Raw genomic sequence first — 12,498 nt, 5'->3', positions numbered from 1 at the left:
AGAAAATTGACACTGGCACTATCTATAAACCTCATTTGAATTACATGTTTTGATATGTATACCTTTAATTTTTAAAAATTACATGAATATAAAGCATTGTTTCTAAATAACAACTAATACAAAATGGTAAAAAGTCTGTTGTATCTTCATACCCCACCATGTGCTCCCCACCCCAAGATAAAGACTGTCCCATCAATTTATTTGTATTTTATCAAGCCATCTCTTATGTATTTCCTTACATGCTTTGTACAGTTTTGTTTGAAAAATAATAAAATGAGATCTACCTTCCCTTCAATGTGTCTAAGAAACATTTTTGTGTTTGTACAAACTGATTGACTTCATTCTCTAATTAATCCACAGATTCAATAGTTCAACCATACCATATTTTGTTTACTCTTACTATATTGCTATCTGAGTTTTCAAATTTCTCAATACTATAAACAGTACTGTACAAACAACCTAGTCAATGATTCTTTGAACACATACGGGAATATTTATCTAAGGTAAAAACACAGAAGTGGAAACTGTACATTTTTATAGACATTGCCAAATTGCTCACAAAAGGCTGTACCTACTCTTCTAGTAGTGTGTAAGAGCATGTTTCTCTACATTTCACCAACACTGGATATTGTCAATCTTTGAAATTTTATAAAAATTATCTTATTGTTTCAATTTTCATTTCTCTGTAATAGAATATCATTTCATATGTTGCTGGTCATCTCTATTTCTACTTTTATAAATAGGCAGTTCATATCCTCTAACCATTTTTCTACTTTTTTGTCTTTTTCTTACTACTTAAATATATTTCCTTCCAGATATTAGTCCTTTTTCTGTTATTTATGTCACAAATATTTCCTCCCATTGTATTCCCTTTCTCTTAACTTTTTTTTTTTTTTTTTGCGGTACGTGGGCCTCTCACCGTTGTGGCCTCTCCCACTGCAGAGCACAGGCTCCAGATGCGCAGGCCCAGCGGCCATGGCCCACGGACCCAGCTGCTCTGCGGCATGTGGGATCTTCCCGGACCGCGGCACGAACCCACGTCCTCTGCACCGGCAGGCGGACTCCAACCACTGCGCCACCAGGGAAGCCCCCTTTCTCTTAACTTTTAAAAGTTCTTTTGTCTTACAGAAATTTTTTATGTAGTCATATTTATCAAGCATCTTACTTTATGGGTTCTGGGTTTTGCGTCTTACTTAAGAAGCCACTGGTAATATGCCAAAAATATTCTATATGTTTTTTAGTTTTTAGTAGTCTTGTGTCTAGCATTTAGCTCTTTAATTCTTTTGAAATTTACCTTGTATATGGCAGAAGGGAGAAATCTAACTGCATATTTTTTCCCCAATACACAGACAATTGCTTTAATGCGATTTACTGAATAAATCCTTTCCCCAAAGAGTTGAAATACCATTAACATGTTTTTGATTTACTTATTTTTTATAAATTTTTTTAAAAGTAATTTAATATTTATTTATTTATTTATTTTTGGCTGCATTGGGTCTTCGCTGCTGTGCGCAGGCTTCCTCTAGTTGTGGCAAGTGGGGGCTACTCTTCCTTGTGGTGCACGGGCTTCTCATTGCTGTGGCTTCTTTTGCTGTGAAGCACGGGCTCTAGGCGCACAGGCTTCAGTAGTTTCAGCACATGGGCTCAGTAGTTGTGGAGAATGGGCTTAGTTGCTCCACGGCATGTGGGATATTCCGGGACCAGGGCTCATGTTCATGTTCAGGGACCGGGACCGTGTTCTCTGAACTGGCAGGCGGATTCTTAACCACTGCACCACCAGGGAAGTCCAACATGCTTTTTATTATGAAATATTTCAAATATACTCAAAAGTAAAGAGACTAGTATGATGAACTCCTATATATTGATCACTAAGATTCAACAGTTAACGAGACTTTTCCACATTTGCTTTACCTACTATCCTTTATTTTTCTTGTGCTAAAGCATTTTAAAGCAAATTCCAGACATCTTGTCATTTCATTCCTATATGTTTTAGTGAAAGTCTCTAAAAACATGAACTTAAAAAAAATACAACCACAATACTGTTATCAAACCTAACAATAATTCCTTGGTAGCCTTAATATGCTGTTCAGGGCTTCCCTGGTGGTGCAGTGGTTAAGAACCCGCCTGCCAATGCAGGGACACAGGTTCGAGCCCTGGTCCAGGAAGATCCCACATGCCAAGGAGCAACTAAGCCCATGCGCCACAACTACTGAGCCTGGGCTCTACAGCCTGTGAGCCAAAACTACTGAACCCACGTGCCGCAACTAGTGAAGCCCGTGCTCCACAACAAGAGAAGCCACCGCAATGAGAAGCCCGCGTACCACAACGAAGAGTAGCCCCTGCTCGCCACAACTAGATAAAGCCCACAGGCAGCAATGAACACCCAACGCAGCCATAAATAAATAAATAAATAAATAGATAAATAGATAAATAAATAAATAAATAAATATATGTAAAAAATATGCTGTTCACCATTAAAATTCCCTGTCTGCCTGAAACTGACTTTTTAGGGTGGTTTGTTTGAATCAACAGCTAAAGGTCCATACATACACAGATCATTTTTTTTGATATATTTGTTAACTCTTGTATGATACTACAGTTTTAATTACTATAATCATTACTGCATCTTTCAGTATGTGTTAAGGCACAAATGTCTCATTATTGTTGTTACTGGCTATTCTTGTACATGAAGAAAAATTCAGATACATTTTAGGATCAGACTGTGAAGTTTCTCTAAAAATATTTTCTAAGTTTCATTGGGATTTCACTGAAATTACAAATAAATTTAATTTAAAAACCACATAAAAAAAGTCAGACAGAGAAAGACAAATACTGTATGTTATCACTTATATGTGGAATCTAAAATATAAAACAAACTAATGAAAATAACAATAAAGAAACAGACTCACAGATATAAAGAACAAACTAGTGGTTACCAGTGGGGAGAGAGAAGGGGGCAGGGGCAAAACAGGGGTCCGGGATTAAGAGGTACAGACATGCATAAAGTCAAAAAGCTACAGGGGTGTACTGTACAGCACAGGGAATACATCCAATATTTTATAATATAACAAATGGAGTATAATCTTTAAAAATTGTGGATCAGTATGTTGTACATCTGAAACACATAATATTATAAATCAACTATACATCAATAAAAAAAAGAATTTAAAAGTTAAAAAAAAATCTACAATATTTGAATCTCTCCAATTACCCATGTCTTCTTTGATAAAAAAAAAGTCTTTCTTCTTACAGGTCATGACACTGGTTGATTTATCAGTATTTTATTGCTGTGGTGAATAATTTTTTTCCAACTGCATTTTGCAATTGATTATTATTTCTAGCTAATATGAAAACTAATGATTTTTGTATGTAGTCTTGTTTCTATTGACTTTACTGAACTCTTAACTATGTCTGATAGTTTGACAGCTGGGTCTCTTATATTTGTGGGGGGGTACACAATCACCTCATCTATAAGTAATGACAGATGTACCTCTTCCAAATATTTAAACACCTTATCTTTCTTTCATTAAGAGCATTGATTAAGTGGTGATCACAGGTACTGTTTTCTTGTTTTATCATTGTGGTAGGTAGAATGGTCTCCAAAGATGTCCACACTCTAATCCCTGGAAATGTGTATATGTAAGACATAATTTACTGATATATTAGAGTTATAGACCTTAACACAGATTAACGTCTGGATTATCTGAGCAAGTCCAATCTCATCACATGACTCCTCACAGGCAGAGAACTTTCTCTGGCTGGAGTGAGATGAGAGACAGGCCAAAAGAGAAGTCAGAGAGATTCCAAGCATGAGAAGGATGCAATGCACTGCTGCTGACTCTGATGTAGGAGCCCATGTGCAAGGACCAGAGAGAGTGCCCTCTAGGAGCTAAGAGTAGCCCCTAGCTGTTACAGTTTAAAGAACTGTTATCAGCCCTACAGTTATAAGGAACTAGATTCTGACAACAACCTGAATGAGCTTGGAAGTGGATTCTCCCCCAGACGCCAGCCCAGTGGACACCTTGATTTCGGTCTTGTTAGAGCTAGAGCAGAAAAACCAGTGAAGCCCACCCAGACTTCTAATGTATAGAAGTGTGAGACAATAAACTTCTATTGTTTTAAGCCACTAAGTTTGTGGTAATTTGTTATGGCAGCTATAGAAAACTAATACAACCATCAGATATAATGTTTGCTCTAAGTTTCAGGAAGCTATCCCTGTCAGAGTGAAATAGTCTTAATCCAGGTGGCTGGGAATTTCGTTTTACTTTTTAATCACTAAGGCATACAGAATTTTATTATGTGCTTTATTGGCAACTATGACAATAATTATATAATTTTTCATCTTTATTCTATAAACGCATTTTATTACACTGATATATTTTCTAATGTTGAATCGTCCTTGTACCCTAGTCATGTGCTTAAAACACAGTTGGATTTATTTTTATTAAATTTTATTTAGCATTTTTACAGGTTTGTTACATCTTTGTTAAAAATCAGTTGACCATATATGTGTGTGCCTATTTCTAGACTCTTCACTTTGTTCCATTTATCTATAAGTCTGTTCTTACACCAATACAGTAACATCTTGATTACTGCAGTTTTGTGTCTTGAAATCAAGTAGAGTAAGCCCTCTAACTTTATCCCTATTTTTCAAAATTGCTTTGGCTATACCAGATCATTTGCATTTCCATGTATGTTTTAGAAGCATTTTGTCAATTTCTACAAAAAAACCCTGCTGGGTGTTTCACTTGGATTTCATTCTATATATGGACTAACTTGGAGATAAATGGTATTTTAAAAATATTGAGACTTCTATTCCACTGGTCTCTATGTTCTTATGCTAGTACTACAATGTCTTGAATACTGCAGTTTTGTAATAAGTTTTGAAGTTTGGAAGTATGAGTCCTCCAACTTCATTATTTTTTCAAGACTGTTTTGGGTACTTGGAGTCCCTTGAGATTCCATATGAATTTTATGGTAGGTTTTTCTATTTCTGCAATAAATACTGTTAAGATTTTCATAGGGATTGCATTGAATCTGTAGATCATTTGGGGTGGTAAGTCATCTTAACACTATCTTCCATTCTGTGAAAGGAGGATGTCTTTCCACTTATCTATGTCTTTTTAAATTCCTTTCATCAGTGTTTTATACTTTTTAGTGTAGAAGTATTTTGCCTCTTTGGTTAAGTTTATTCCTAAGTATTTTATTCTTTTTGATGGAAGTGTAAATGGAACTGTTTTCTTAATTTCCTTTTCTTTCTTATGTTTTTGTTTTTAAATTTATCTTACTGAAATATAGTTGATTTGCAATGTTGTGTTAATCTCCTTTTCTAATTATTCATTGTATAATGTATATTATATGGTGTAGAAATGCAACTGACTTCTGTGAGTTAATTTTGTTTCCTGCAACTTTGTTGAGTTTATTAGTTCTAACAGGTGTGTGTGTGTGTGTGTGTGTGTGTGTGTGTATGTGTGTGAGTGTGTGTGTATGTGTGTGAAATCTTTAGGATTTTCTACATATAAGATCATGTTAGGACTTCTCTGGTGGTCCAGTGGTTAAGACTCCATACTCCCAATGCAGGGGGCCCAGGTTTGATCTCTGGTTGGGGAACTAAGATCCCACATACTGCAACTAAGCCCGCATGCCGCAACTAGAAAACCCCATGCACCACAACTAGAGAAGAGTGCATGCTGCAATGAAGACCCAGAGCAGCCTAAATAAATAAATAAATGATCCTGTCATTGGTGAACAGAGATAATTTTACTTCTTCCTTTCCAATTTGGATGCCTTTTATTTCTTTTTCTTGCCTAATTGCTGTGGCTATAACTTCTAGTGCTATATTGAATAGAAGTAGTGAAAGGGGGCATCCTTGTCTTATTCCTGATCTTAGAGGAAAAGCTTTCAGTCTCTCACCATTGAGTATTACTGCTTTTTAACAAACTGAATATATGCTTCTTTGTGTTTTACCTACCTCGGGTTTGTTGAACTCCTTGGATTTGTGGGTTTACAGTTTTTATTAAGTTTGGACAATTTTCAGCTACAATTTTTTTCAAATATTTTTCTCTTTCATTTTATTGCTTAAACTATACCTTACTAGATTAAAGCCCATCAGAGGTCACACTATAAAGAACTAGAAAAGTCACTGAAATCTGTCTGTGTCTACCTCCTAGAAGAAAGACTCAACATGCCTTGATAACAGAGGGGGGAAACAGATTTATTTTTAACATCTGAACATTTACTTTCAAATAGAGTCAGACATTCTAGTGGAAAAAAACCTCTTTGTGTGCTTCACATTTTGAAGTATAAAGCTGCAGTAATTAATCTCATCACTGTTTATTAGATGTGTGGTAGACAGATAACTTGTCTTTCTAGTTCACAAATTTTTTGATTGAGATAAACTGTATTAGAGGAACTGTACCCCAAAGCTTATCTGTCCTTGAATCTGATTTAGGTGACGAGATTCTAGATTTCAAGCTGGAGTCTGATGCTGAGCTTTGGGGTATTTTGGGTGAAGAGGAGAGTTATATTTTGCATGCAAGAGGCATGTGAACTGTTACGGCCAGAAGTTAGGCTGTGGCAGATTGTGTTTTTCAAAAAATAGCTACTACAATATTTCCCATTCCACATGTTCTTCTAGAACCTTGCAATTTCCCCACCAAGAAATATTGATATTTTATGACTTCTCTCCTTGAATCTGGACAGGGCTTTGTGACTGCCTCAATTAATAAAAACATGACATAAATTAAAATCTTGTTACTTCTGAGGCTAGATCAGAAAAGATGGTATAGCTCCTACTTGGCTCACTCTTGGGGCTCACACCTTTGCAGCCCTGTGCTACCAGCTACCATGTAAGAAGTACAGCTAATCTGAAGCCACTATGTTGGAGAAACTGTATGGAGAGACCACAAAGAGACAGAGATGCATGAGGTGCTCTAATTATTCCAGTTCCCAGCTGTTCAAGTCTTCCTGGTCCAAACACCAGATATTTCAGTGGGGAAGCCTGTGAGATAACTCTAGCACCAGCCACTATCTGATTGTAATTACATGACAGACCCCCACCCCCACCCACTAAATGAGAACTGCCAAGCTGAGCCCATCCAACGCCCAGAGTAGTAAGAAACAATTTAAAAGATTCTCTTTTTGTGGCATTAAATTTGATGTGGCTTGTTATGCAGCATTAGATAAGTGGAACACTGAATTCGAGATGCCTGAGAAAAGATGTGACAGTGAAAAGAAGATGTCAAAGCAGGCAAGAGGATATATTTATACACAGAAGAAAGGCCCATTGTTGGAGATGGTAATTTATTACTTGTTGGTAAATGAAACCACGGCAGTAGTAAAGACTGCCTATAATGAGAATAAAGAATAAGAAAAGAAGATAGCCTAGTATGGAAGCGTAAGGAATTTAAAATGTAAATGTAAGATGAAGAAAGAAGAACCTTTAAAAGAATCTAGGAATGTTAGAGAGGAAAAGGAAAACCATGACAGTGTTTAAGTCATGGATGACTAGAGAAGAGAATATTTCAAGACAAAGGGAACTGTCAATTGTGATACAACTGCCAACGGGTTGAGTAAGATAAGAAATTAAAGTGGCCATTTTGGATTTAGTAACAGACATCACTGGTAATTTTGGCATGTGCAGTCTCTATGAATTGGTGCAGGGAAAGGGGAAGAAGGGAAAGCTCAAATGTAATGGGCTAAAAAATAAGCGGGAGGTTAGGAAATAGAGATACTAAACACAGACAATTCTCTTAAGAAGCTGGATATGCAGGTAAAGAAAAAGAAAAATAAAGTTATAAATAAAATGGAAAATAGAAAAAAATTTACTATATCTAAAATAATTTCTTTGTACTTAAAGTTTCATCTTTTTAAAAGATTTATTTATTATTTATTTATTTTTGGCTGCGTTGGGTCTTAGTTGCGGCACGTGGGATCTTCGTTGAGGCATGCAGGATCTTTCATTGTGGCGTGCAGGCTTCTCTCTAGTTGTGGCGTGTGGGTTTTCTCTTCTCTAGTTGTGGTGCATAGGCTCCAGGGCACAAGGGCTCTGTAGTTGTGGCGTGCAGGTACCAGAGCGCATGGGTTCTGTAGCTTGCGGCATGCAGGCTCTCTAGTTGAGGCGTGCAAGCTCAGTAGTTGTGGTGCGTGGACTTAGTTGTCCCGCGGAATGTGGGATCTTAGTTCCCTGACCAGGGATTGAACCCGCGTCCCCTGCATTGTTAAGGAGGATTCTTTACCACTGGACCACCAGGAAAGTCCCTAAAGTGTAGTCCTGAAGATACATTTTCATGGAATCTACAACTGCATCTTCAGAAAGTCTGTCTTGGAGATGAAAAGCCTAATTCAACATATGCACATCTCTTCCACTGCCCAAAAGATTATAATACACTATCACTAGTCTTCCTTAAGCAATTCTATGGCAAACAGATAAATTACTGTGTTGCTGCTAGAGGGCTTAAGGAATTTTCAAGTTTAGAAGATAGCTGAGAACATACTTCTGAATGCTGAGAAATTATAGAAAAAACATCTATTGGGTATTTTCCACATCAATAAAATTCAACTCCTTAAACTGGTTTGACATTTGGCTTAATGCCAGACATAACCTAAGATTCTCTATCACACTTACCCGTTGTTGGTGAACAATATTTTTGTGCTCCCGTGCCACACGTGTGGCCCATTTCCGAGCCTCTTTGTTTAAACTGTGCTCCTCTGTGGTCCCAGTTTCTGATTCTAACTGTCGGCTCTACAACACAAGAGAAAACAGAGAGAAAAGTACTGTTACCCTTATTGAAATCACTACCATTTTGTAGGTAGACCAGAGGGCCTTCACTTTACCAGCACTCAAAACAGGAGGCATGCTCCACTACTGTGGGAAGCAATGTCTCATGTCACAGAAGATTAGCAGAAGACAAAGAGGACGGTATGAAAACCGTAAATGATCACAGATTTTTGTCTTACATTGCTGAACATTAAAGCTTCATCTCTAACTGTAGCATGATCCATTTTGGGTATAAAGCAAGCTAGCTAAGCTAAGCAAAGAAGAAAAAGTATTTATGCCAACCTACTATGACACTAAAATAGTTGCACAGACAAAATGGAAACAACTCAACAGTTTCAATGGGATTAAAGAATCATTGCATAGAAGTGAAAAGAGAAAAATAAAACAATACAATAACAGCGACACAACCTATCCATCCTCAAAAATATTGGGTTTAATTCAGTTATACTTACCACCAAACCTCAAGCTAGCTTTTGTCGTTCTTCTGGGCCTTAATGTCATCTCAAAGATAGGAGTGCTAGATCAAATGATTACTAAGGGTTTCTTCTTGCCCTAAAACGCTATAACCATATTTCACAAAGAACAAACTGAAAAATCAAACTAAACAAGAGTAATAGTTAACCACAATTATGCAAGGTACTGTGGAAAGTGCTTCACATAACTTTTATAACAATCTTATGAGATAGGTCACACAGCCATTTTATAGAAAAGGAAATCAAGGCTCAGAGATGTTAAATAAAATTTCCAGTGTGCGCCAGATATTCAATTGTTACAACTTCCGATTCCAGAATTAGAGCTCTTAACCACTAAACTATTTTAACTTTCTCTAAACTCTTAAGAACCCATGAAAAAAATCTTTAGTAAAATAACTAGGAAAGAAAATAATGTTTTAAAATATGAATTATCCAAAGATGATTTTAATACAAAAAGCAAAATTTTAGAGTGGAAAATCTTTAAAAACTGACTTTTGTGGGACTTCCCTGGTGGTCCAGTGGTTAAGAATCCGTCTTCCAATGCAGGGGATGCGGGTTCAATCCCTGGTCGGGGAACTAGGATCCCACATGCTGCAGAGCAACAAAGCCTGTGCGCTGCAAGGAAAGATTCCGCATGCCCTGCATGCGCAACGCAGCCAAAAGTAAATAAATATTAAAAAAGAAAGTAAAAAAACCCAAACTGACTTTTGCAAGGTCACATATAGCTCAAAATTGGTAAACAGGATTTGATAAATTGGATTAAAAATTTAATATTTTTGTTGGGGGGAGTGTAGGCAAGGTTGAAAAACTTTTACTCTATGCAGACATTTCAGCTAAAGCTAGATTATATAATGATAAATGAATTGAAACATATTCAAATCTAACCAACTTTACATTTACATTTTATACCGATTCATTCTTTGGGCTATTAGGGAACCAGCTCTCTTATTATATTTATTTTGAAAAAGGATCTAGGCATTTACATTATCTGTCCCCAGAAGCCAGGGTTTAAAAAGTTAAACCCTAGATGAAGACGCAAATGTAATCTATAGGATGTATGGTAGAAAGGTATACTCTGAAGAGCCCAGGTACAGGTTTTTAAGCCAGATAAACCCAGTTTTAATCCTCTCTATGCCATTTATTAGCTTCATGATCTTGGGCTGTTAGTTAATCTGTGTCTTAGTTACAGCCAAAAATTGGTGAAAATGCCACCTATCTCATAGGGGTTATTTAGGGCAAAACGAGGTCATATTTTAAACATTCTCTTATGGTATATACATAAGCATCCAATAGATGGTAACTGCTAATGTTAAAGACCCAACAGAAAATAACTTGAAACAAAAAATTTTGTCATTACTGTTAATAAAAAAGTCCAAATAATTCCCAGGTTCTTGATAGCCCAAATAATGAAGCAAAAACAAGACGGAAGATATAATGAAAGGATCTCAAGGAGAATGAACTTATAGAGCACAGAGTAGATGAGAAAGGAGGCAACTGATAGAGATATTTAATTTTTATTACTGAGGTACATTTTAGGAACTGGTAAATGGGTCTAAAAATGTGTGTTGGCTGCGTGGCCAACATGCCCATACAGAATCTGTACCTTTTTACTGAGTATTATCTGTACTTAAAAGCTGGAGAAAAAAAGATAGGGCTTTTTTCTCATTCCCTATGGGTTTACTATTACTCAGGAGTGCCCAATGATCAGAACAGATCACAATTACCACTGATTGGGAGACGTGACTTTGGGACCCTCTGGGTAGGGAATAATAACACATAACTAAAATTCAAGTAAACTGATCTTTTTCATGAATTCTGAAATCAAGCCATGGAAAAACATGGCTACCTATAATACAGTTCTAGACAAATGAGAATTCCATACAAGGCAAACACAGCCCAGGGTACTAAACAATACATAGAGAAATGTTCTAATGCCACTCCGGAGATCAAAGATGAATATAAATCTGAATCTAGTAAAGATCATTACCTTTTAAAATGGTGGTATCAGTAGTGGTTGATTCCAGCAAAGGAATGCTAGTGACTGCTTCTTTTTAAAATGCTGGCTAATTTAATCATTGGTTCATACTTTTAACACTTTTCCTTTACCTCTTAAAAGTATAGTTAAAATACATAAAGGAATAGTAACATATAGGCTATTAAGCACAATAATTTAAAGAACATTGTTATTTTCCTGAAGCAGAACATGAGACTTTTACAATTAAATATCAAACAGCACTGTAGCCTAGCTCTGGAAAAGTGCACTTATTTAACTTGATTATTTTAAAAGAGGCATATATTATAACATAACAATTCCCAGAGTAATAGTAGAACAAAAATAATTCAAATAAATTACAAACTGAAGAGAAATGCTATAAATGGAATTTCCTATCGACTTTTAAATGTAGATTAGGTAGTTTTTTATTAGTCTGTCAGTTGGGGTTATTTGATAAGTTAGGTCAACTAAATGTGATTCTTGAAAATTTGGAAACATCAGATTTCAAAAATCATACAAACTTTAATAAAAAATTTCAGAAGCAGATAGGTCTTTACCTGGAAAATAAATGTCAATCCGAACACAAGCCTATGCTTTTGAGTACTGTTCCCTCTGGCTGGAATAACGCTCCTATTTTTTTTGTCCACAGATAAATTCCTAGTTATTCTTCAAATCTCAGTTCAAGTCCTTGTTCTCTGTGAAATCTTCCCTGACTTTCCCAGATAGACTCAGTGGCTCCTTCACTTTAGACATATCTCCATTATATTAATTTATTAATTTGTTAGACATCTACTGAGTGGCTACTGTCAGGCCAACATCAAATTATACTGTGACTGCTGCATTATGTTTCCCATTTGTCTTTAAGCAATCTGAGGCCTCGAAAGGATACATTTCCTGGCATCTAGCACCATGCCTAATAGTACACAGAATGCCCTCAGTAAAGGCTGGTAAACATATAACCTAAAGTGAGGGGCAGGCCACCAGATTATTAGAATGGTGCCTTCAGAGGGACAAGAGAATAAACATACTGAATTAGAATCAGCTTCTAATGGATGAAGGAAAGTATTTTATGTAGGGAAGAACAGAATGAACAGAGGAGAAAGGGGACTAATTTACTGAGTACCATGCATTTTAATACAGGTTCTCAAAGCTCACTTGAGGATTGAGATCCCTCTCCCACTTGTAAAATAAAAGGTCTCTTTCTTCATGTTTAAATTCTCACTACAAAATCCACTCAAAATGGATGACTAAGG

The 12,498-nt window shown here is 36.3% G+C and overlaps 1 protein-coding gene across 3 annotated transcripts in view; it reads right to left on the bottom strand.

Annotated features, from left to right (window-relative positions):
* Positions 1-12,498, bottom strand: part of FCHSD2 (FCH and double SH3 domains 2) — a 303,585-nt gene that overhangs the window by 38,407 nt on the left and 252,680 nt on the right. For all 3 annotated transcript variants that reach the window (XM_060018316.1, XM_060018315.2, XM_060018314.2), the window contains exon 11: positions 8,627-8,743. In XM_060018316.1, the coding sequence (XP_059874299.1) occupies positions 8,627-8,743 (117 nt within the window). The remainder of the gene's footprint in view (positions 1-8,626; positions 8,744-12,498) is intronic.

Source organism: Delphinus delphis, chromosome 8, assembly GCF_949987515.2.
Source record: "Delphinus delphis chromosome 8, mDelDel1.2, whole genome shotgun sequence".
NCBI lineage: Eukaryota > Metazoa > Chordata > Mammalia > Artiodactyla > Delphinidae > Delphinus > Delphinus delphis.
Note: the sequence above shows the minus strand (reverse complement) of the source record. Positions and strands in the feature narration are given on the sequence as shown.